The 25,295-nt window shown below is 38.7% G+C and overlaps 1 protein-coding gene across 2 annotated transcripts in view; it reads left to right on the plus strand.

Moving 5' to 3' along the window:
* ARHGAP42 (Rho GTPase activating protein 42) overlaps positions 1-25,295 on the plus strand; it is a 297,503-nt gene that overhangs the window by 260,985 nt on the left and 11,223 nt on the right. Inside the window, exons 13-22 of one of the 2 annotated variants that reach the window (XM_027087755.1) lie at positions 6,553-6,615; positions 7,552-7,626; positions 8,264-8,348; positions 8,961-9,019; positions 11,514-11,619; positions 16,256-16,415; positions 17,619-17,763; positions 19,033-19,413; positions 19,792-19,948; positions 21,990-22,052. In XM_027087755.1, coding sequence (XP_026943556.1) covers positions 6,553-6,615; positions 7,552-7,626; positions 8,264-8,348; positions 8,961-9,019; positions 11,514-11,619; positions 16,256-16,415; positions 17,619-17,763; positions 19,033-19,413; positions 19,792-19,948; positions 21,990-22,052 — 1,294 coding nt within the window. The remainder of the gene's footprint in view (positions 1-6,552; positions 6,616-7,551; positions 7,627-8,263; positions 8,349-8,960; positions 9,020-11,513; positions 11,620-16,255; positions 16,416-17,618; positions 17,764-19,032; positions 19,414-19,791; positions 19,949-21,989; positions 22,053-25,295) is intronic. The other variant, XM_027087756.1, reaches the window with a different exon arrangement.

Below are 25,295 nucleotides of genomic sequence, written 5' to 3' on the forward strand. Positions count from 1 at the left end.
TTTGGGCCGGGGCTGTGGAGAGTTAACTACTACCTTTAGGGAAAAGAGAAAATGTCCTGTGGGAACCACAAACGCCATTAAATGCACTCATCTTCTTTTCCTGTTTCTTTCAAGCCACATATAGTATGATATTAGTTGTCTGTGATAGGGGCCTTTTAATCTGAAATGGCAGACTAGAAATGTGAATTGGAAATTAAAGACAAGTGCTGCTTTGTTTTGTCAACCCTGAGAATGTATTGTAAGGCCAAGTAGATTACATCTGTAAGGACATGCTGGGTTTTTAATTACTAGGAAATTGAAGGTACAAGGACTTTTGCTTTGTTAGCTGCATGGAAAACAATTCTTTCTTTTTTTTCCTCCTCATGGCTTTTTGAATTCTGTTGAGATTAATAGCTTTTGTGCTGCTAAACTGCCTTATGGAAACTTTACTTGAGTTTCAATAAAAACTTCAGCCCTGAATAGTTGCTGGAGGGAAATAGGAATGTTTCTATTTAACTTTTGATTGAATAAATTAAGTTCTTTAGTTAGCCAATCTTCTTCTTCACCCCCAAAGGCCAGGTATCATTAATATTGTAAGATGTCAATTCCTGGGAATTTGTGGTAGTTGCATTTTGCATACCCCTCCGGTCCTCTCTACAGAGAGAAACTGGGCTGAGGCAAGAGCCCTGGAGAGGAGTTGACAAAAGCAACTCCTGTTAGCTGATAAGCTCTATACCTTGTAGAAGCCAGAGAGGGTACTTGAGCAAGCCAGTGACAAACCAATAACTAGCCAGCTATGGATCAGTAAGCACGTGTTGTCTGCCTGCTCTGGGCCAGGCACTGAGCCCTGATTCAGTAGTTCGTACTTCAGACAGATGCATATGCTCCCCTCTCTACCGCTGCAGCAGGAGTACTTGCCCTCCACTAAAGAAAGAATCAGGATAAATTATCAGCTTTTAATGGTGTGATTTTATTTAGTAAGAACCCCTTCCACTGACTTCTCATTTGAACATTAAGGAGTTCCCAGGTTTTCTTTTTTAAGCTATAGAGACCTATTTTTGCTGAATTCTCATTAGCACTAGCATACTAAATTTAGTAACCCCTTCATGGCTTTGTTAGACCTTCGCGGTCTCCTAGGAGTTTCGACTCGCCCAGGAAACAACAAGAGTCGGAAGCCGATGCAAAACGCAAGAGGTTTATTGAAGGCCGGTGCACCGGGGTTCCTTGGTCCTCACGCAGGAGGTCGAAGAAGGAACCCTTTTGGGCGCGAATATGTCAGTTTTATAGGTTCCCACTTCCCCGTATGTAAATTATAGATTTGGTTGTGTTCTCCTGCTGATTGGTCCCGGCTTAGGCTCGGACCAGAGAGGGAACTTGTCCCCAGCTTCCTGATTGGTCTTTGACAGATACCTTTTTTACATTTTGTTTATCTCCCTCCTTCTCGGAAGGGGGCCGGACATCCTGGAAATTTACCCATTGTCTAAGAAGCCCCTACTGTCTGGAGAGTTCTTAATCATTAGCTGGAACAATGTCCCTCGAGTCCCACAGCTTTGGAAGGTGGAAAGGTTTCCTTTACCGAATGTGTTTGTCTCTGACTTCCCTCAGAAGCACCCCTCCTTATGACTTCCTCCTCCATCACTCACTGGGAGACAGAGGGTGCTAAAGCCTGTTTAAGCTATATCGCCTTCTTCTCCTCAGACCTCAGCAGAAACTGCTGAGTGCTTGGATGAAGGCACTGTTGATCAGTAGTTTGTTAGGCAGCCATGAAGGGGTGCTGCCTTTTTATATGAATGGACAAATCAGCAGCCAGAAACTGGGATGAATACCAGTTAAGCGAGGAAAAGCGAAGTGTGTAGGATTGGCTTTATTCCGTTTAGTCCTTTTTGCCATAACAATCTGTTTAAGTTGTACATGATTAAATCAGAACTGGCCAGGTTATGCTGTGGCCTCAGAGACTTAACCACAATAAAGGTTCATCTCTTGAATATGCGATATGTCTATTCAGGTCAGCTGTGATTCTCTTATACATAATTTTTACTCTAAAACCCAAGCTCATGTAATACCTTCTCTCTGTAACATTGATGATCTTGTACCAGAGGGGGGAAAAAAATGGCAGGCTTCCACAATACATACCAGCTCTTCCTAGCTGATGGATAATGACATTTGTGACTTCCATTAATATTTCGTTGGCTAGTGCATATCATATGACCAAGTCTGTCTTAGAGGGAGCTGAGAAACATAATCTTCCTGCAGGAAGGAGCAGCAAATATGAGTGAACAGTAATCCCAGGCTACTACAGTTCCGTTCCAATGAGAGGATGTGTTTGTTCATTGTGATTATTGAAGTTTAATGAGAGCATAGGGACATATATGTGAATATCCAACTTGTTGTCTCTTCAGTGGTCAGCTAGATTCACAGGGCCTGAGTGGTTTATGCCTGATCTCCATTTTTTTAAAGAAATAGATCACTGTGGGCTTCCCTGGTGGTGCAGGGTTTAAGAATCCCCCTGCCAATGCAGGGGACACGGGTTCGATCCCTGGTCTGGGAAGATCCCACATGCCACGGAGCAACTAAGCCCGTGTGCCACAACTACTGAGCCTGCACTCTGGAGCCCGCAAGCCACAACTGCTGAGGCCCGCATGCCACAACAACTGAAGCCTGCGTGCCTAGAGCCTGTGCTCCGCAACAAGAGAAGACACCACAATGAGAAGTCCGCACATCACAATGAAGAGTACACCCTGCTCACCCCAACTAGAGAAAGCCCACGCGCAGCAACGAAGACCCAATACAGCCAAAAATAAATAAATAAATAAATAAATTTATATTAAAAAAATAGATCATTGCCCTGGCCCCAAATATTTTTAAAATAAGTAATATAGTATGCCTCTGAAAAATAACACTTCTGGCAGATAGTACCTCAAGCCCTGTGACTTCAGCCAGGCCCCAAGAATACATGTGATTGACATATGTAGATTTTATATTCTCCTCTAGCCAATAATGATGATGATGATAACAGCCAACACTTCTGCAGCACTTACTATATTCCAAGTACTGTTCTAGGAGCTTTGCAAATGTTAACATATTTCATCTGTGAATAGCCCTGTGAAGACAATACTACTATTATCCTTACTGTATAGAAGAGGAATCTGAGGATGAGAGAGATTAAAACTGTGTCCAGTAATACAGCTGCTAAATGGGAGAGTAACTACTGTCTCTTTCATCTGGTTAGTACTAGTGGCTGACCCTTTTTTTTTTTTACCGTTTCTTCTTTTTCTCAGTGATGTGTGGATAGGAGCACATGGGGAAGGAAACTAGCATCTGATTAGGTTTGTTCCATTGTTTTCCACTCTTCAGTGCTTCATGTGGATTTTGTCTTCATCTTACTACAACCCTTTAACATAGGTATTGTTATTTCCCTCATTTTATAGATGAAAGAACTAGAGTTCATAAAAGTTAATAGGCACACTTCCATCCACACAGCAGTAAATAGTAGAGCTGAGATCCATCCCAGGTTTGCCTGGCTCTAAGCAAAGCTGGGTGCTACCTCTGCACCATGGAACCTCTCTATACTCTTTCAGGCAATAGAAAAGGATGTTCAAAGGAAACAAAACAAAAATGCATGGTTATTTTTGCCAACAGTGTATTTTTTCACATTCCTGAATTTATCGATAATGTTTTATTTACTCACGTGAAGAGAGCTAAAACACAAGGTCCATGGGACACATCAGGACAGTGGCACCCATGGAATGACCTGGCAGTCAGACTGAATGTTTGTAAAATTTTCTTCTTCATAATTAGCCTGTGATACTGGTTTACTAAGATGGAATGGGGTATTGCCACCAAATATCCCAGTATACCTTCAAGATATAGCCTGGTTATTACTTATTTTTCTCAAAATGGATATTTAAAGAAAATCTGTTTTTATATATCACAATTATTTTCGTTCATTTAGCCAAGGGCAGGTTTTACTGAAATTTTTAAAAAATGGATTTCTCTTTCTTTTAATACTTTTTATTGAAAAGTTGAAAAATGTGACCTCAAGAACCAAATGTTATAAATGTCGGGAACTTGCAGTTTTAATTGATACAAAATGCTAGTGTATCATTTTTACCAGGGTTACATTTTTTGGCTCAGTTTCTGTTATTAAAAATGAAAATTAATAATTGATTCCTTCTCCATTCTACCTTTTTCCTATGTTCAATAAATATTTTAAATTATCTGAATATATTCATACTATAATGCTGTGCTTGGCATTTTGGGTTATTGGAAGTAAGCAATCCCTTCTTGGTGCCCAAAGAAGCTCCCGTCTCATGTAGGTAGTCAGCTCTAGAAAGATGCTTGATTAATGGCCATTCATTCTTGTATGTTGAGTTCACCCAAAGCATTCACTGAGTTCTGTTCCCTTGACATCTAGGGCACTGGGGACACACAAATAAATAAGCCAGTTTGTATTGGTAGCAATATATATTTTAGTTTTGGCATTTTTACATGTTTAAATCTATTTTTTATTTTTAAAAACTAATTTAAAAGATATATAAAATAGTTACAAAATCCAATGAATAAAAATGACAATTTCTACCTTCTGTCCTTTTCTTTCTTACTTGCAATTTGCATGATCTTTCTAGAGCTTTTTCCTAGGAAAATAGAAACATTCATACCCTCAAATTTTATGTTTTAAAAAATTGGGTTGTATTGTCCTATAGATTACTTTTTTTTTTGCCTAACAACGTATAATAAATATTCTACCAAGTCAGTATCTCTAGATTTTTTTAATTTTAAAAAAAATTTTATACAATTTTTAAAGGTTACTTTCCATTTACAAAATTATTACAAAATGTTGGCTATATTCCCCATTTTGTACAATACACCCTTGAGCCTATCTTACATCCAATAGTTTGTACCTCCCGCTCCTCCCCCACTAGTAGCAACTAGTTTGTTCTCTATATCTGTATCTGCTGTTTTTGTTATATTTACTAGTTTGTTGTATTTTTTAGATTCCACAGATAACCACTGGTAACCACTAGTTTGTTCTCTATATCTGTGAGTCTGCTTCTTTTTTGTTATATTCACTAGTTTGTTGTATGTTTTAGATTCCACATATAAGTGATATCATACAGTATTTGTCTTTCTCTGTCTTACTTGTTTCATTTAGCATAATACCCAATTGCTGCTATTCTTTTTTATGTCTGAGTAGTATTCCATTGTGTGTATATATACCACATCTTCTTTATCCATTCATCTGCTGATGGACACTTAGGTTGTTTCCATATCTTGGCAATTGTAAATAATGCTGCAGTGAACATTGGGGTACATGTATCTTTTTGAATTAATATTTTGGGTTTTTTTGGATATATACCCAGGAGTGGAATTGCTGAGTCATATGCTAGTTCTATTTTTAGTTTTTTGAGAAACCTCCATACTGTTCTCCACAGTGGCTGCACTAGTTTACATTCCTACCAACAGTATACAAGGATTCTGTTTTCTTTACATCCTTGGCAACAGTTGTTACTTGTGTTTTTGTTCTTTTGTTTTTTTGATGATGGCCATTCTGACAGGTATGGGATGATATCACATTGTAGTACTTCTAGTTTTTTGATTTCTCATTTCTAATCTCAGATTTCTCAAACTTTTCAGTCAATTCAGTTTCAGTGATTTTCGTGGTCTAGGATTTCTTCAAAGTTTTTTGTCTTTCCTGGCACCTATTTTTTTTAGCATAATTTTTTGATATATATTTTTCTGTCTGTGAATCTGTGTAGTTACATGGATGTATTTAATCCACCATCTTTAAATGGAAACCAGTTTTAATTTTTTATTGGTTTGAATTGTCTTCATATATTATGATTTGGGAATATTAAGAAATACAATATGTACACCACATCTGATGAAAAATTTTATTATAGTATCAAAAAATTTTTAAATTTTTCCTCTGAGTGTTATTTGGTATTTTTAAATCCATTCTGTTTAAACAAGTAACCTAACTTGATCTGGCCCCCAAACCTTAAGAAAATTTGAAAAATCTAAAGAAAATCTGTCAAAAAGCAATGAAAATAAATTGCTGTTTCATAATAGAGGATCTTTGGGGGATTTTTAGCGGACTCACTAAGCATATTTTGAATATGATTCAAAATGCAATAGAATAGAACATTGAGCTTGAATTCAGGAGACCTGAGTTAAAATGTGGCTCTAGATCTTAGAACAAAGAAAAGCAGTTTTCAGCAACTTGGTGAACCATCTTAAGATTGCAAAGCTTTCTCTCTACCTCATAATGTTGTTTTGAGAATCTCATGGGAAAAAAATATGTGAATAGCTATGTAATATAATTATTAATTATATCTAATAATATAATTATTATTAGATCTATGTTTCTAATGAAGCAAGTTGATATAAAAACGTTGGTGAATGTGAACCTCCCTCCTTCAGTTCTACCCCCAAATAAAAATTAATATGCTAACCAAAATATTTGACAAATTCAGTAACAACCCCTGTGCCATCAAGCCATGAAACTACAGAGCCAACTGAAGCAGGAATGCAAGTTCAACATAAATACTTAATATGATTTTCTTTTACTTTCAGTGTACTTAAATGAAGCAGGGTTCAACTTTGTGAGAAAATGCATTCAAGCTGTGGAAACGAGAGGTCGGTGTTGCCTGATGGGTACACTGTTACTGTTGTGTGGTCCCTTCTTACATAGAAACTGCACAGAATGAGGATATACTTAGTTATTAACAGGAGATTTATTTTAAGTAATATATGAATTATAAGTTATACAAACACATAAGTAACAATACTTTGAACTTCAGTTTACCAAAATCATACTACAGACGTACTTGATTTTTAATGAATTTTCATAATATAGCCTCATTTTACTTCTTATTGATGGACTCTGTTTTTTGTTTTTTTTTTTTCAAGCTTTAGGAAGGTAAGATTCCTAAGGAGCTTGAATTCAGCTCTCCTCTTTCCCTACATTATATCTCAGAGTGATTTTAGTCATTGTCACAATTTCAGCACCTTTCCTCATTCTAGTTATGACCTCGGTCCTGAAGTCCTCTCCAGTTGCCTTTTACTTCCTGGAAAACTTTTCTAAAGCAAAACCTCCTATTGGGCTTTGGAGTTCTTTAAACTTAGATTCAAATTTTGGTGCTGCCACTTAGAAGTTTTGCGAAGTTAAGTAGGTTCCCTAAAATCTCTGAATCTGTTTCCTCACCTTTAAAGGGAAGCTATCAATTCCATCAAACTGTTCAACATGCAGGACTCTGTGACTGAGGAAACAGAGTATGAGAAATACTGATCATCCCTTTCCATCTTGGATGCTTTTTTATATTCAAGTAGTGGTGAATAAGCAGGTGTACTTCGCTATTTTGAAGCTCTTTAGACTTTTAAATCACTGTTCAATGTCTGCTCTGAGAAATATATGTCTGATGGATGTTTCTAGGGTAGGTTTGCTAAAGTTAGACTGTAAAATTGGATACATAGCTTTCAGATTTTGTGTAGGCATATATCTGAGTTTTTAACATTTTGTACTTCAGAAGCTGTGTCTTAAGCCATTTTCTTGTGATTTTTCCTTCTCATTAGGCATCACAATTTTAGGTCTTTACCGAATAGGAGGAGTGAACTCCAAAGTTCAGAAACTCATGAATACCACATTTTGTAAGTTTTGGATGAAGCCAGTTACTTACTTAATTTTTGCATTCTTAAAGAAAATTCAAACCATAGGTTTCTTTGAGATCTAGATTATTGCTTCTCTTTGAGTATTTTCAAGTCATATTTAAAATTAATATTTGTATTCAGCTTTTAAAGTCCATTGTAATAGATGAACAATCAGAATTTGAGAAGGGGCCCTTTTTATAATATTGGACTTTTCCTCAAGTATCCTTTGATTAGCTAGAGGTACAATAGGATTTATGGATGCTGGGATTCAGATTGCCTGACTTGGAATCTTAACTGGGCCAGTTAAAAGCTTTGTGACCTTGGGTAATTTGCTTAACTTCTCTGTGCCTTCACCTCCTTATTTGTAAGCCTAATACATAGTAAGTGTGCTGTGATGTTAGCAATTAGCAAACATCTGATTTGAAAAACTATATTCCATTAGAAATCTTTGAGGTTCAGTGTCAGAGTGAGCTTTGCACCAACTCGTGCAAACAACAATCCTAAGGTTAACTCCATTGGCATTCTAAGAAATACATGCCTCTCTCTGTGACCTACTTATGTTAGTATCCATTTTCTTAATGGTGTGAGTGATGTTTTGAATTGCACAGTTTAAACATCTTATTTTAATTCTTTTCAGCTCCCAAATCCCCTCCTGATATGGACATTGATATTGAACTGTGGGATAATAAGACAATAACAAGTGGGCTGAAAAACTACCTCAGGTGAGGGGGGCTTAACTCTTGCCACTGTGCTGTGGTTTCTCAGTCACCCTCTTGGGCAGTCACCACGCATCCCAGGGAGCCCCTGTTTCTTAGCTTCACTCTTTAACACAGTTCCTTCACTTAAGGTGGAATAGCACAGGGTGGTAGTGGTTATGTTTAGTGTTCTGGAACTTATATGTGCTTGTTCAAACAATACACTTAAAAGGCTGCAATAATTTATGAATACTAAATAATAATTTCTGTTTCATGTTAGATTTGAATTCGGGTTTTCATGTATTTTTTTAAGACACCACAAGTTGAATTTGAAAAAAAAAAAAAATTTCACTATTGCCGCCATATCTGAGAGGGTTTTTGCTCCTCTGGTCCAATAGTTCTCACAAAGTTAAAAAAAAAAAAAAAAAATTGTCTCCCAGCCTCCCATTTTAATACAGTGGTGGCAAGAAGTGCTCAGGGGCCTTGGTATCTTTGAGGTCTGCATTTTAGAACTACCTGTAGACTCCCTGCTAGGACTTTATCAAACGCCTAATTACCCAATTCTTAAAGAAGCACTGAAAGGTCAGGGGAAATCAGAAGATACTGCCATTCTAAAATTTGCTTCATTCTCTATTGTAGGTGCCTGGCAGAACCACTGATGACTTACAAATTACACAAAGATTTTATTGTTGCTGTTAGTAAGTACATTTCCACTGGATGCATTAAAAATGATGTGGTTTTATGCTGTATTAGAGGTGTAAGTTTAAACCTGCTAGTTAACATTTTCCTGTCTATTGCTTAAGAAACTGTCATTCTCATATTTAATAGTTTACAATATGGTTATAAGAAATCACAGTGAACTAAAATACTTTGTTACTTAATAAGACCTTATTGGGGTGGCGAGTATGATGTCATTAGAAAGAGCTGTGAGGAATTATTCGAATTACATTTTACTTGATTGGTGAATGTCAGTTTCTTACAAGAGCAATTTCCTGGTTAAATAAACAAGACCACAAATCTGTACAGTCAGTTATGCCCGTGCTTTCACTATACACATACTCACATGCTGTGCTCCTAAATCTGGAGAAAGGGTCAGATATTTTTGGCAGGCAGCAAGCACCTTTTCTCTCTTTTTATATTTCTTGATGATGATCAGATATTTATGTTGTTTCTTTAGATCTGTGACTGCCATAATGTGATATGAATAGATAGGCTTAATTCAAAATTGGGGGGGGGAGGGGAAGGGGCCAGTGACAATCTTGTAACCTGAGAAGTTAGAAGTGTGTACTTGTAAAACGTTGGGCTCAAAGTGCCAGGTCGCCATCTGAGCCCATCACAACAAGTTGTAACACTTAGGAGTTGGCGTTTCATTGTTAGGATGTATGAGGTATGACTGTAACAAGAGTATTTTCCACAGTCTAAGAAAGAAATCAGCTGCATTAGTTTACCACACATTGTAATGTCACAGGAAGTATTGTCTACTGACAAAAGTGTCAGGTAAAGCTGAATGATCTTGGTTTTCAGTCCAGCGTACATGACTGACCACATGATCTCACAAACATCTATACTACTTAGCTTTCTCCTGAAAGCTCTGCACTTGACATCCTCTTTATAGAAACCTGTCTTTGTAAGAAGAACAAGACCTTAGAAAATATATAATCCAACCTCATTTTATTAACTAGGAAATCAGGACCCAGAGGGGGCAGATGACTTTGTCCAAGGACACTGGTAAATTCATAGCAATATCAGGACTACAAGCCAGCTTTTTTGACCCTTAACCTAGAACACTTTCTTACAAAAATTTAGTTTTATAGAAAACGGTGTTTGATCCACTTAGCTAGAATGGCTCAATGAGCTGGTTGTTCTGATACAAACATTTGGTCACAAGATTTTTTTTCTTCACTTCTGTGACAAATAATGATCATATTATTCACTACCATGATAATTAAAATGTGTCTTATGTATAAGAATTTATCTTTTGTCTGGGTCAAGGATCATAAAATTAGGTATTATTTGGGTTCAAGCAAGAGAAATCCAGCTCAGGAAAAAGGGGGAGTTATTCAGAGACTAAGGGGAGTCCCTCAGAATTCCTTGGCAGAGAATGGGTCCTGCCTTCCATGGCCTGCAACCAGGAACCTCAGAGTAGGAAATAGATGTATCTCTGCCCATCCTCCCAACTCTTTTTGGAGGGTCTCTCATTTTTGTTCTTTGCTGCATATCTGCCTTATTCTTATCTTCGCTTCCAGACAGATTTTTCTTGGCTTTCTACCTGGTTTTACATGATGTGCCTTTTCACGTATCCAGCAGGCAGATCAGTTTTTGTGTCTCCATTCCAACGCCTGGGAGAAACTTCACGTTTGGCCCAACCAAAGCCAGGCTCTTTCCTTACCTCATGAACAAATAGCTGTGCCCAGAAGAGATGAAGGTCCCATAATGTAAACCCTATGTGTTGGGCACTTTCTGAAGAAAGGGCTTGGCAGGGTGAGCAGTCAACCCAGAATCTGTTTATTGTAGTAAGAGACTATTAAATAGATTCCTTGTTCTGAAGCATTAGAAGTTTCTCTAGAAGACTTGTCAACATCTTGGCTCTTGCCTTGTAGACTAGACTTGCTTTAGATGATTTTTTGCTTTTCAGATTTACCATTGTCAGCGTGGGCTTAAAAATCTACCAGGCCTTTGTTTGTGCAATAATCCTGACACCTCACAAAAATAACTCCCTGCCATCTTTGGATCTATAAAATTTGGAAAGGAATACCTGCTTCCTCTGGTTTGATGGAGTCACTTGGAGGTTTCAATGCGTTAGAGTGTATTGTAGTGCCTGGCACATTAGGCCACTTGCAACAACTGCTGTGATCACTCACGTTGCTAAAGGTTTTATTCTATCCTTGTGTAGCAAAACCCAAGGAGGAGATGAATTATGGTTGTATGGAAGTATACAGCTCAGGGGCTAAGAGCACATGTCTGGATTAGATAGAACTGGGTTTGACTTCTCTACTTACTGATTGCAGACCATGGACAAATTACTCAACGTCTCTAAGCCTTAGGAAATGATAGTGATAATACTTACCATGTGAAGCAGTGCTTATAAGGCACAATGGGTGGAAGTGGTTATGATACTTTAATTACTAATGTTTATATATGCATTTTAATACAATTAAAATTTGAACCTTTGCAACCTTTTTTATGTTACAGAGTCTGATGACCAAAACTACCGGGTGGAGGCTGTACATGCATTAGTGCACAAATTACCAGAGAAAAACAGAGAGATGCTGGACATCTTAATAAAGCACCTGGTCAAGTAATTCTCTGACTTATGTTGTTCACTTAATTACTTGTTCAGCTGTTAAACTTAAGCATGTTCATGTCTTTTTAAAGGGTGTGATGGAGCTATAACCTTGCTATTATAATCAGAGTCCATTGAATGTGCTTAAAAAATGATGTGGCAGTTTGTTTTTAAGATACATCTATACGTGTGTGTGTGTACCTGTGTATGTTTACGACATGCAAATAATTATACCCTTGCAACCGTTATACTAATGATGGAAAATTTTCATGTCAACTTAAAAATATATGAAGGGGTATATAGCTCTTTCCCAGTTCTTTTAGATACATTGTAAGCCCAAAGTTTGAAGACCAGTTCTCTATTCTACTAGGGTCACCAGGTTGTACCAGGTCAAACTGCCACTTGAATGTTAGCTTCCTTCTCCAGATTCATAGTATCTGTTGGCCTCTGAAGATCTTTCTAACTCCGCTGTTAGTTCATCTATGTATTTAAAAATCTTGATAGATAGATATTGTATTAGTAAAGTTTCTCCAGAGAAACAGAACCGATAGGATATTGTGTGTGTGTATGTATATACATACACACATATATGCATATATGTATATATATATATACATACATACACACACATATGTATAAGAGAGAGATTGACTGATTGCAAGGAATTGGCTAAACAATTGCAGAGACTGATTTCAAGGCAGGCTGGAGACCCAGAGAAGAGTTGATGTCGCAGCTTGAATCCAAGGCAGCCTGAGGCACAATTCCTTCTTCCTCAGGGACCTCAGTCTTTTTCTCTTAAGACCTTGAACTGATGTTGGATGAGGCCCACCCATGTTATGGACAGTTGTCTACTTTACTCAGAGCCTACTGATTTTAAGGTTAATGTCATCTAAAAGTACTTTCACAGAAATATCTAGAATTATGTTTCACCAAATATCAGGGTACTGCAGCCTAGAAAATTTGACACGTAACTTTAGCCATCACAGATCTATCTTGATTCACACACACACACACACACACACACACACACACACACACACACACACATTTAATCAAGAAGTTTGTTAGCCATGCTGCTGGAAACAAAAGTCCAAATTCAGGTTTTAAACTTACTTAAAAATTCCCTTATAGCCCCATTTACAAATAGGAACATTTTTTGTCTTAATGAGTACCACGATTCATAATCAAATGATTAATCCTTCCTTGTTTGCTACAAGTAGTAACCCAATGTACCCTAATTTGAGCCATGCACATTTGAAACAGTGATGTACATTAATCAGCCTCATCTTAACTTGCAGACTTTGAGATAATATGAATTTAGCCTCCTTGAAATAAGAAGGAAATCCACTAGGAATGACTTCATTTCAAGTCATTTTTAACTGTTGCCCATATCAGCACCTCTTTTAGCTAATGAATAGGGACTCACTATCCTTGGTCAGAATTACATAGTCTTGAATTATGCTTTTTGAGTTCTGTGACCTCTTCATGAAACTTATCCATACTGTATTTAGTGGGCATTCTCTTGCTGTATTCAAGCTAATTTTTTAGCAAAGCCTTTTAAAATGTACCTTTAAAGTTTCATGAGTGTCACATAAAATGGTTTTGCTTAATTATTCAGAATGTTAGATGAACACAAGTTTCACCTTTAATTATGAATGTGATACAGGAAATAGCAGAGAGAGAGTGTCTAGCCATTGAAGAGTACTTAAAATTCTTCTGCCCAACCTTCACCACCATTCCTGGCTCTTTCTTGAATCCGTAAAAGGTCAGTCTCCACTGTCTGAGCAGCAGCAGTAGAATGTGTGCCCACATCACCAATGACTTACTTAAGTAAACTAATAACACTCTTGGTCCCTGGCCACCTTATTGACTTAAGAAAAGAGAATTTAAGATCAGTGACCTGGATTGGTCACTGGCCTAAAGAACCAATGACTGATTCCAAATCTCCATTAATTAGCTCTGAGACATGGTATAAATCATTGATGTACTTCTGAAAATACTTTGTCTTTAAAACAAGGACATCTGTGGAATCTACTTTGTACACAAGTTGAGGGAATGAGTTCCAGAACTGGCTGAAATGTGGAATGATAAGGGTCTGTACTGACTGACTAGCTCAGCAGAAGGGAAATTCAATGAAGAGAAAATAGGTGATCAAAATATTTTATCTTCTGAACACCATAGTCATTAACTCTCCTTTTCAAAACAGACCAGTTTTTTATGATTTCTAAATTTATTCCCAGTGAGCTTAATTCAGTCATATTCTAGGTTACTTATATTACCAGGAACTCTTACATTTTAGAGTACATCAAGGGTACCTAGAGTCAGTTTAATTACAGGGAAGACTATTATTTTAAGACCATATTTTATTCAGTTTAACTCATTTTATTTAATTCTCCCAAACTGCTCTAAGGATTGTCCTTCTTATACTTTGCAGATGAGGGAACTGAAGCCTAGAGAGAGGTATTAAATAATGGACTGATTGCACCCAGCTTCCAAGTTGGAAGGACCCAAGCTTTAAATACAGACAGGCTCACTGCCTTTACAGATGACTTAGTAGACTCCCTAATACATTTTAAGCAATTAATATAATATTTGGTTGTATAAAAAGGAAACTTGGAATGAAATTCTTATACTAACCAAGAACCTTCTGAGCTAGTGCTGTCTTGGGTACAAGGGGAAAATTCAGTCAGTGGGACAGTCAGCTCTTCCTGTCCTATGCCAAAAGTCACATGGATAATCCAGAATCCTAGATTCCTCATAAAATTTTACTTTTGTTTCTAGAATGAAGTTAGTGTGCATACTCAATCAGATATAAACATTATCTTATGTTCCTTCCTAGAACTTTATATTCTAACAACCTGGCTGGGAGTAAGATAGAAAAGGCAGTGGTTAACCTAGGAGACTGGTTAAATAAATGAGATTTCCTATTAATGCATCCAATTTCCAAATTAAATCAGTTAACTAGTCAAAGTCATTTTTGAGAGTTTACTGGGATTACTTTTCTAAGGTCAGTAGTATCAGAGCCCTTTCATTTTATTTTCATTTTCAAGCCAGCACTGATGCTACCATATCTCCTTGTCTTACTGTTTGCCTAGCCCAGTGCTCAGCGCTAGGGAGGCACTTAGGGAAGTTTTGGATGGATGGTGGATGGTGGATGGATAGAAGGGAAGTAGGATGGAAACATGCCATAACCAGTCATCTTATGTGGGGAGCTCAGGGGTACTCTTGACTTGAAGTCAGGAGACCCAATTTGAAACAAAATCTCTGTTCCTAATTTGCTGTGACCTCAGGTACATCATTTTTACTTGAGGAGCTTCTTTTTGAAAAATCTGTACAATAGAAAATAACTGGCTTCCTGGGAGGATTAAGTGCAATATTATCTATGAAAATGCCTGGCAGTAGGTTCTCAATATATGTTTAGTGAATCCGAGTATAATTATAACCAGTCTACTCCTTTTCTCTACTTTTTAAAAAATTTTTTTTATTGAAGTAGTATAGTTAATTTACAATGTTGTGTTAATTACTGCTGTACAACACAGTTATTCAGTTTTATATATATATATATACACACACACACACACACACACACACATTCTTTTTATATATATATTCTTTTCCATTATGGTTTATCACAGGATGTTGACTATAGTTCTCTGTGCTATACAGTAAGGCCTTTTTGTTTATCCATTCTCTATATAAAAGCTTACATCTGCTAACCCCAACCTCCCACTCTGTCCCTCCCCCAACCCCTTCCCCCTTGGCAACCACCAGTCTGTTCTCTATGTCCATGATTCTGTTTCTGTTTCATAGATAGGTTCATTTGTGTCATATTTTAGATTCCACATATAAGTGATATCATATGGTATTTTTCTTTCTCTTTCTGACTTGCTTCACTTAGTATTGTAATTTCTAGTTGCATCCATGTTGCTTCAAATGGCATTGTTTCATTCTTCTTTATGGCTGAGTAGTATTCCATTGTATGTATGTACCACATCTTTATCCATTCATCCGTCAGTGGACATTTAGGTTGTTTCCATTTCTTGGCTGTTGTGAATAATGCTGCTATGAACATAGGGGTGCATGTATCTTTTTGAATTATAGTTTTGTCTGGTTACATGCCCAGGAATGGGATTGCTGGATCATATGGTAATTCTACTTGTAGTTTTCTGAGGAACCTCCATACTGTTTTCCACAGTGGCTATACCAACTTACACTCCCACCCACAGTGTAGGAGGGTTCCCTTTTCTCCACACCCTCTCCAGCATTTGTTATCTGCAGGCTTTTTAATGATGGCCATTATGACTGACAACCAGTCTACTCTTAACCATCTGTTCTAAAAGAAGTATAGTACTGTAGGAAATACCAAACAGCTGATAATCTCTCTAGGGTGATTGAACTCAATTTAGGAAATCAAGATTTTTTCCTTCGATAGATTAACCTTTGTAATTATGTTTTACTTTGGCCAGTGTTAACTTTTTACATCTTTTTAGACTATACCCACTAATGCCAGTTGGGAGTAGTTGAACCTGACTAGTTGGGAAAGTTAGCCTGTAATGGCATGTTTATATTTTATGCCATAAGTTTAGTGGATGAGAACATTTAATAATTATTAAACATATAACTTAAAATACTTTGTTCCTCTTATTTGCAGAGTGTCACTACATAGCCAGCAAAATCTCATGACTGTCTCAAACCTTGGTGTCATATTTGGTCCGACTCTAATGAGAGCACAGGAAGAAACTGTGGCTGCCATGATGAATATTAAATTTCAGAATATTGTGGTTGAAATTCTGATAGAGCACTATGAAAAGGTATACTGAATTTTCATGTAGAAGTATAAAATTTTATCTGGCTTCTAAGAAGAAATTTTGCATTTGTATCATCTATGATCCTCACATTGTGATCTCAGATTCCTATTTGGTATCAGTCTTGTAAATTTTGTGTAAATTGCTTCTTCATGAGGACTTTGATTTTCTTTTTTCTTGTTCAGTTTTTAAGTGCTTCTCAAAATCCTCTAAGTAAATGATTTCCTTTCTTTTGACATTATTTACTTGTCAAGATTTTCTTCTTTAGTATTTATATAATTAGTTTTTTACTCATACTCAGAAAATAGAATCATTTTGCGGTTAAGTCTATTTTAACTTTTTTAAGCTTTTTGGAATTAGACTCTCCTTATACAGCAGAGCTAATATTCTAGATAAAACAAAAGAAAATAATCAGGGAACAGTCTTGAAACTCTCTCTATATCCAATCCCTAAGGAGGCTTTCTCTAAAAGAGTGAGATCTTAGAATAACTATAAAAGTGAGAAATTGGGAAAGCCAAGTTGATTGGATTATTAAGCAAACTCAGCCATTGAAGGTCTAAACATTGTGATCCATTTATGTCTGATCTAGTCCTTGTGAGAGGATGGCAGCGCCTCTCTCCTTCCCCAGTTCCTCTCTGGTGCCTGTAGAAGGATATCCTTGGTACCTAGCTAAGACTGTAAGCGCTCTTAAAACCCAAGAGTGCACGGCTGCATCCTATAGCTGTGCTAAGACCTCTGCCTGCAGCTTGTCATATTCTTGACAGTTCGGGGCCAATAGCATGCCAGCACCTTCTCCTGAGAAGCAAGGGGCTGCTCAGCTGGGGAATGGTACAAAACGAGCCTCTTCCCCTCAGGTTATGTTCAGCATGAAGGTGAAAGAGAATATCATAGTAAAAAGAATCAGTGTGTCTTGACATAGACATTTGTTAATATTTGACACATTTCTTAAAATTATTGGAAAATCTGAATTTCACTATTGGGGAATGGGGAAGAATAAAAAAGAAAACCCAGAGGAAGCATTACTCAGTGTAAATGGAAAAGTTATAAATGCTCTAGGATATTTATTTTTTGTATCAAGCATCTCTTGCCATGCAATTGATGAACTAATGTATAGTTCTAAGATTATTTAATAGCTCTCAAAACCAATTTTATGACGAAAATGTCAATTTCACCTTTTTATTGACCTCAGTCCATTTTTCTTCTACGTAGATTTTTCATACTGCCCCAGACCCAAGCATCCCTCTTCCTCAGCCTCAGTCTCGATCTGGATCCCGAAGGACACGTGCAATTTGCCTCTCCACAGGCTCCCGGAAGCCCAGAGGGAGGTATACCCCATGCTTGGCAGAACCCGATAGTAAGTGTACTGGCCTCAAGGAGATGCCTTCTTCATTAATTCGGCTTTATCACACCTTATTAGTACTTAGGTAGAAATAGAAGATATTCTTACTGGTGGTGTCGTCCCAACACCTGCCCCCACCCACCCACCACATTACGTAGTCTCTGTCAGTATAGTTGGAAGGTACCTTGGACAAGCAAATTCATTCCTGATACAAAGGGAAAAAATAGTTTGTGCAATGCCCTTTTTCTCTGTCACGGTGATTAAGTACATTGGGTGCTACTTCGTAGCAGGTTTTGTCCTGTTGTCAAAGTCATAGAGAAGAAAGCAAGAGAAAGCCTGGCTGAGGCAGTCATTTTCTTTCTTCCTTTCACATTATGTTCTTAAAGCATCATCTCTTGGGTATCAAAGGGTCTGAAACAGAGAGAAAAGAAATAAAAAGAGAATCTACACCACACATTATTGCTAACTTACTATTCTGAGCCAAGCCCCACCATAAGGTGGGTGGCAGCTTGAGCCCAAAGCATGTGCTAAACTGTGGCCATTTTCATTTTATTTTCGACTCCCAACCCTCTCCCCACACTCCCAGTTTTCCCCACAATCAGTGTTAAATTTTTAATTTAGATCTACTATTTGAATACTTTATTACAGCTTCTCTGATTTTTTTCTTATACCATACTTGTAGAAACATTAAAAAATACAGCCAGTTAAAATAACCAGTTTTCTTATGGTGCTACATTCTTAGCAGAAAAAGGAGAAAAATCCTTTCTTTAAAAATTTTGAGGAGCTTATAACTTGCAGCTGACTGTTAATGGTGCCTTTGAATGAAGGAGGACTCAGATACCATTGTAACTCAGAATCACCTAAGATCAGAAAAGTAAAAGAAGGCAGACATATGTCTCAGCATTTCCCCCTTCCATTGATTTCTTTAATATCATCAAGAAATCTTATTTCTCATACTTGTGTGTCCTGTTTCAGAAGCAAATTTTGTCTGAATTCAAGTCAGCCCACTAATGCTTCAAGAAATAACATTATTTCATCCGGGCAGGGCACATATAAAAGCTCCCTTGAATAGTATTGAAAAAAGCCTTCACCAAGTTCAAATGCATATTTTAAAGCATTTCTCCAGAACTGAGGAACAGTCCTCCATAGCACGTAAAGGCCTATCACTTCAGTGGGGTCAGGTGGCCACGGAGCACATGAGAGCTGGAGAACAGAAGGGTTTGGGGTTGCCGGTTTCAACAGAGAGCCGCTGTTCTTTTCTCTCCCACCCCTGCCCCTGCTCAGGCGACTCCTATAGCAGCAGCCCGGACAGCACACCAATGGGGAGCATTGAGTCACTTTCCTCTCACTCCTCTGAACAAAACAGCACGACAAAGTCCGCTTCCTGCCCTCCCAGGGAGAAATCTGGAGGGATTCCTTGGATTGCATCCCCATCACCTTCCAATGGACAGAAAAGTCTTGGTCTCTGGACAACTAGTCCTGAGTCAAGTTCTAGAGAAGATGCAACCAAAACAGATGCAGAATCAGATTGCCAGAGTGTCACTTCGGTCGCTAGCCCAGGGGATGTGTCCCCACCCATAGACCTGGCCAAGAAAGGGCCTTATGGGCTTTCAGGACTGAAAAGAGCCTCAGCTTCCTCTCTCAGATCCATCTCTGCAGCGGAAGGTAAGCCAGCATAGAGCCTGTGCAGGATGTCATTGTTCCTGTGTCACCTGCTGGATTGTTCAGCATGGTTAAGGAGGGAAAACTTAATAGTGAAGGGACAGACAATGCTTACCTGCTTTGTTCCTGAGCTAGGATTTTTAAAACTCCTGTATGCTGTGACATTTTTTCTGGATCTTTCCATCTCTGTGAGGTGATGTCTTTGTAATTACGGTAGACTGTGATCTCCCAGAGTGATGGGCTGCTGTGCTCAAAGAACATTCTGTCCCTTCTCATTTGGGCTCAGAGAAAAATGCCTCCTTTTGTTATGCGCATGGACTGTGTTACGGCTCTTATTTTGTCTAATAGCACCTTGCCTGTTTTCTTGGGCTTTCTCTTTAGGAAACAAGAGCTACAGTGGATCCATTCAAAGCTTAACTTCCATAGGTTCCAAAGAGACGCCCAAAGCCCCGCCAAACCCAGATCTGCCTCCCAAAATGTGCAGGAAGTTAAGGCTAGACGCTGCCTCCAGCAATGGTTACCAGCGACCCGGCTCCGTGTAAGTGAGAGAGCCTTTGTTTGCTATTTGCTGTGCTTCCCAGGGGTATACAAGGGCTGAGTGTGTGCATAAGAACTCTTAGGGTTCCCACAGCCAAATGCTCATCTGTGGAGTGGGTGCCATCAACTTCTGCAGGACCCTGTCCTCTTTTACAAGTGATGTAAAAGTTAGTACGCTTAGGATATACATATAAAATCTCATGGGGAGACTCTTCAGGCACTTTCCTTAGGAGCAGAGCTATGGCTTAATTTAAAGACATGAAAACAGATGTATAATATAGTGGTTTGGGGTTTTGAAACTAGACGCCTTCCTGTGAAAGCTAAACATCCACCACTCAGCTGTGGCGACTGCCCATATCCTTGACCCTCCCTCTCTTTGTTAGAAATATAGCTGCTTTCTGTCTGGTGAGGGTTGGTTTTCTCTCCTCTCCATCGTATGTCTCCCCTACCTGCGAACTCACTGATTTAAACTCCGAGAGAACAGGGAACATGAAAGGCAAGAAGGAGTGTTTCTAATTGAAAGAAATGACCCAGAGGTGTAAAGGCTGAGAGGGTAGGGTGTATAGATGAGAACAGAAAGGGGGCAAAGAGGAGAAAATGAGAAACTGGAAAAGCAAGTAACAGAATCCAAAGAGGAAAGTTTTTCTCCCTTTCATTTTATTTTCCTGACTTTTGCTGAGCTTTTCCAAATGCTGTATGAGCTATTACTGAGCATCCTTGCATATTGTTATTTCTTTTAAGGTCCACAGTGTCCTTCTGCAGTAGGTAGTATAAATCTTGTTTTAGAGATAATTAGAGCTAATACGGGAAAGTTAAGGTACACACACACTCAGCCAGTAAGTGGCAGAGCTGGGATTGTAACCCAGGGTTCTCCAACTTGAGTCTGTGCTATTTCTCTTATGCCATGCCCATTTTTAATATCGTGGTATTCCTGACATTTTAATTATTCATTGCAAGTCTAGTAAGGCATTTTACTAAGCCTGTTTCCGGAGGAACAGCATCTTAAATTTATTAGTACATCCCCTTCTTTGACAAGAACCTTTTGTTTCAGAGTGTGTTTCACATATGTTATCTCTCATGTTCAGAAATCCAGCTACCACGATATAGGCAGATATATTTGTAACTCTGTCTGCTCTAGTTCTGGTGTGTATAGTTCTAGCCCTTAAGAGAAATTAAATTTTAAGCCAAATATGTCAAGGAAGATGGGAGAATATAAACTCTCTCCTTTGTGGGAGAAAGAGAAGAGCTTCTATTTTGTGATTTTTACGGATAAAGTAGAAATTAAAATGTAGAGACCGTATGTTCTTTATTAGGTGTAAAATGATCCTTCAGATTATCAAATGGCTCATCTCTGGGAAAAAAAGTTTGTCATTTAAAGAAATAAGATAGTTTTTAAATATCTAGTTTAAAAAATCATTCAAAGAATTTTATATTCTATTCTAGTAAATATAGGAATTTTTCTAATTATCTAGGGTACCTTAGTTTTAGTTCTTTTCACTGTCTACCCAATAGTCTCACTTTTCAAATAGATGCCTTTCCCTCATCATGATTTGAAACAAATTTATTTATTGGTCATATTTTCAGAGTTCTCTCTTTTCACTTTATAGGAACTGTGTTCAAATATTTTAAAAATACGTGAAACAATTTTAGAATTAGTTGTGTCTTACCTATCAGAACACAAAACAGTTCTTCTGTTGTCTTGTTGATGTGACTCCTCCCTTGCGGCTCCACGGGAGTCAATGAAAAAGTGTTCCTTTTTTTCTGCTCCCAGGGTTTTCTCAGGTACAAAAAATGCAGGCAGTAAGATCCCCAGAGGAAGTAGCTATAGGTTTATTACTGTCTGGTACTCGGTGAGCTAGAGACTACATCTAAAAATTTCTTCTACATTAAAGCTTAAAACAATTAAAATTCAGGTCAAATTTTGGGGACAAATGTTAACTAATTTTTCTGTTTGGGTTAACTGATAACCCTGAATTTTGCTTTGAGCTGCATGATTTTCTAATGGATTTTAATGAAACTTGTATTTTAAAATTATTTTTCAGTGTGGCAGCAAAGGCCCAACTGTTTGAAAACGTTGGTTCACTTAAGTCAGTTTCTTCTGGGCGGTAAGTTCTCAAAACTCTTCAAGTAAAAAACATAAAATAGTGGTGACATTGTTGCCTTGTGTTGACATGGCAGGTCATCTTTGACAGCTCTGCCCCTCAGTTCTGCAGATGGTCAAATCCACCTCTGCTGTCTTCACAGGAAAGTGGTCATGACCATATACAGCATTTAGCATGTCAAAATGTTACAGCAGTGCCTTGTTCGCTAAAACCTTCACAAAGGAAGGGGTCTAAACAAAGAGGTTTTCTGAAAGACACAAGTTGCCGTAACCCTTTGCATACCAAAGACTCCTTTGATAACAGTTAGTTTGTGGAAATTTTTCAAATGTGTATTTTTGACTTGTAAAAGTTAATAGAACTTTTTTTCTGGAAGAAGCTTCATGAACATGCATTAAAGACTGCTTATTCTTAATGGCCACTATGGTGCTGTAGAGCTGATTGCCCCAGGGGGCTCTGGTGTTTGAGTGCAGTACTTCATTCAGGGTTTCCAGATTTTACCTTCTGCTCCATTTTTAGAAGGACAAGAATTGTTATATCTTGCTGCTCTTCATGTGCTTGCTTCTAAGGTACCTGCTGCCTCTTCTCTCGGTCCAAATTGATTCTTCTCATCTGCAGTGGACTTTGGGTTTTAATTTTGAATATGTCTAAACTAATGGAATTTCTTAGTATTTTGCTATTTGTGATTTTTTTCTTTTTCTTTTTCTCTTTTTTACCATCAGCAACTAGTACAGGTTGGAAATATTCAGTGAATGCTTGTTGAAAGAGAACATAAATGAGAACACTTGAAGGACAAACCTTGATTTTTTTTTTTTTTTGGATGTACTGACCAAAAAAAAAAATCAAGGTTTGTCCTTCAAGTGTTCTCATTTATATTCTTGACCATATAAAAGTATGTGAACTTTCTCAGCAAACATTTTTTAAGCACCTGCACAATATTGGGCTTTGTCCTAGTTACTAGGGATAACAGTAACCTTCACACTCTTTTTTTCCAAAGCTTCGTGAGGGTGCTCCTATGTTAGTGTTTTTAACTCCACAGAGTAGAGCCGCTTTGGTATCTCACTAGGACGATGGTCAATGCCTTGCATTTATATAGCAAATCCCAGCGTACTTGCATGTACCTTACCTCTGTCTGTAGCATCTTCACCTTCTTCCTTTTTATCAAGGCATGGTGAAAACTAAGCACTGTGCATGTCAGAGCAAACATGATCTCTCTGAGACTGTCACTACTGTTAGGCCTTAGTGTAAGGGATTTAACCTTGCTACTTCTGTCTTGCTAAATGATTGAATTGCTCCACTAGATGGAGCCCTTTTATTAGGAAGCTCTAAACAATCTTAAGAACTCAAGTACTGGAATCAGAGATAATCTTTTAAGAGCTTTAAGACAGCAAGATATTAATGAAGTAAATCAGTATATGACAGTAAATTAATTACTCTGTTATACAGTAAGCTTACTCAGATGTTCAACAATCAACCTATGCATTTGCAATATGCTTTTACATTCCAAATACTCCAAATCCACTTCTAATAGTTGTCGGCATAAACTTAGAGCTCACTCAATGATATATTGAAGTTTAAGTCTTCTCTGTCAGTCAGTGTGCAGCACTTGTGGACAGTGTCATAACTTTTCACCTGCCCTTTTATTTTGCTTAACTTTGTCTGCCTTTATCAGTTTAGGTAAAACAGTTACCTGTTGCGGTCTTCAAGGGGTGATCTTATGTGGGAGTATCCCCATACAGACTGTGTTTGCCCAGTGCCTTTGGTGAAAGAGCTGGATTTGATGTAGATGCAAGTCACATCTTTTCTCAGGGTGTGCAGACAGCTGTCACCTTGGTAGGGGGTGTGGCTGGTGCTGGAGGGACTAGAGCCTGCACAGGACGTGAGGCATGGCTTTGCCTCTGCTTAGCGACTGTCACTGTCCTACCGGGGACAGGGTCTGATCCCACGTTGCTGGAGCAGAAGCCCTGAAGGTATACCCTGAACTGGCTCTGTTCCCTTTAAGTGTGTGTGTTTCCCTCTCCCTGCACCAGGACCCTTGCCCCAGAGGGGGAAGTGCTAAAGCAGGTGGGGCCCATGTAGGCTCTCAGCTCATGTCAGCTGCAGACAGAGGTCCGATGCACTGCCTGTGCAGGTGCCCATGGCTCTGCTCAGACACAGCCTCTGGTGCAAGTCACCTTCATCCCTCACAGCCAATCACTGCCCTGACCTCTGCTGCCCCTACCGTGTCATAGAACTGTTCCGCAAGGCAGGCAGGACGCGCACAGACTCTCTGTGTGTATGGGGGGCCACCACACACACACAGAGTGTGGAGTGGCCACCATCAGAGATCTGGGTTGCTTCTGATGCACTGCTTGAGTAAGTGCCACCAATGGCTGCTGCTGCCCCACCCAGGCTCTGCCCTGGCACCGGGTCACCTCTGCATCCCACAGTCAAGTCGTCTCCCTAGTCCTTGCTGTCCCAGGTCCAGTGCTGCACTGTGATGTGGAGTCTGTGGGGCTGGAGCATTGGCTGGGCTTGAGCTGGGGTGCATGTGGTGAGGCAGCTGCCAGAAACCCAGCAGCCGCTAGGATCGACCTCTCTCCGCCCTGCCAGGGGAAAAGCCAGTGTGCATGTGCTCTTCCCAAGAGGAATCCAGGCTTCCCACAGCCCTCCTGTTGGTACCACTGGTCATCCAACCAGCCAAGGGCACTTTTCTCCCCCACATAGGCCCTCAGGACTGGGGCACCCAACCTGGGGCTTGTATCGCTCCCTTCCCAGGATAGCTCTCTGCCTGTCTAATCTCTCTTTTCCTCTGAGTTCCCTCCCAGGGGTACAGATCCTGACCCAAATGCTTCTCTTCCCTTCCTACTCAATTCCATGTGTATCTTTCTTGGTTGTACAGGAGTCCTCCTGCCAGTTTCCAATTTGTTTTCAGTGAGAATTGTTCCACATGTAGATGTATTTTGGATGTGTTCATGGGTGGAGGTGAGGTCCATGTTCTCTTACTCTGCCATCTTGGTCTGAATTCTGGGAAATCCATTTTCTTTATCTATGAAATGAAGGTCACAATTCTGTTTCTGACAGATGTTGTCAGTGTACAAAGTGAGGTATTTGAAGTACATGGTAAATTCTCCATAGACGGTCTCTACAATAATAACTAATATTGTTATAATTATTATTATTGAAACTGCTTGCTTAAGATCATCAAGCCTCTAATTAATATGTGTTTGGTATTTGAACATTAACTCTTAACAGTCATTTGAAATCCTT

Source organism: Aethalodelphis obliquidens, unplaced genomic scaffold (assembly GCF_003676395.1).
Source record: "Aethalodelphis obliquidens isolate GAN/ISIS:26980383/991018 unplaced genomic scaffold, ASM367639v1 scaffold60, whole genome shotgun sequence".
NCBI lineage: Eukaryota > Metazoa > Chordata > Mammalia > Artiodactyla > Delphinidae > Aethalodelphis > Aethalodelphis obliquidens.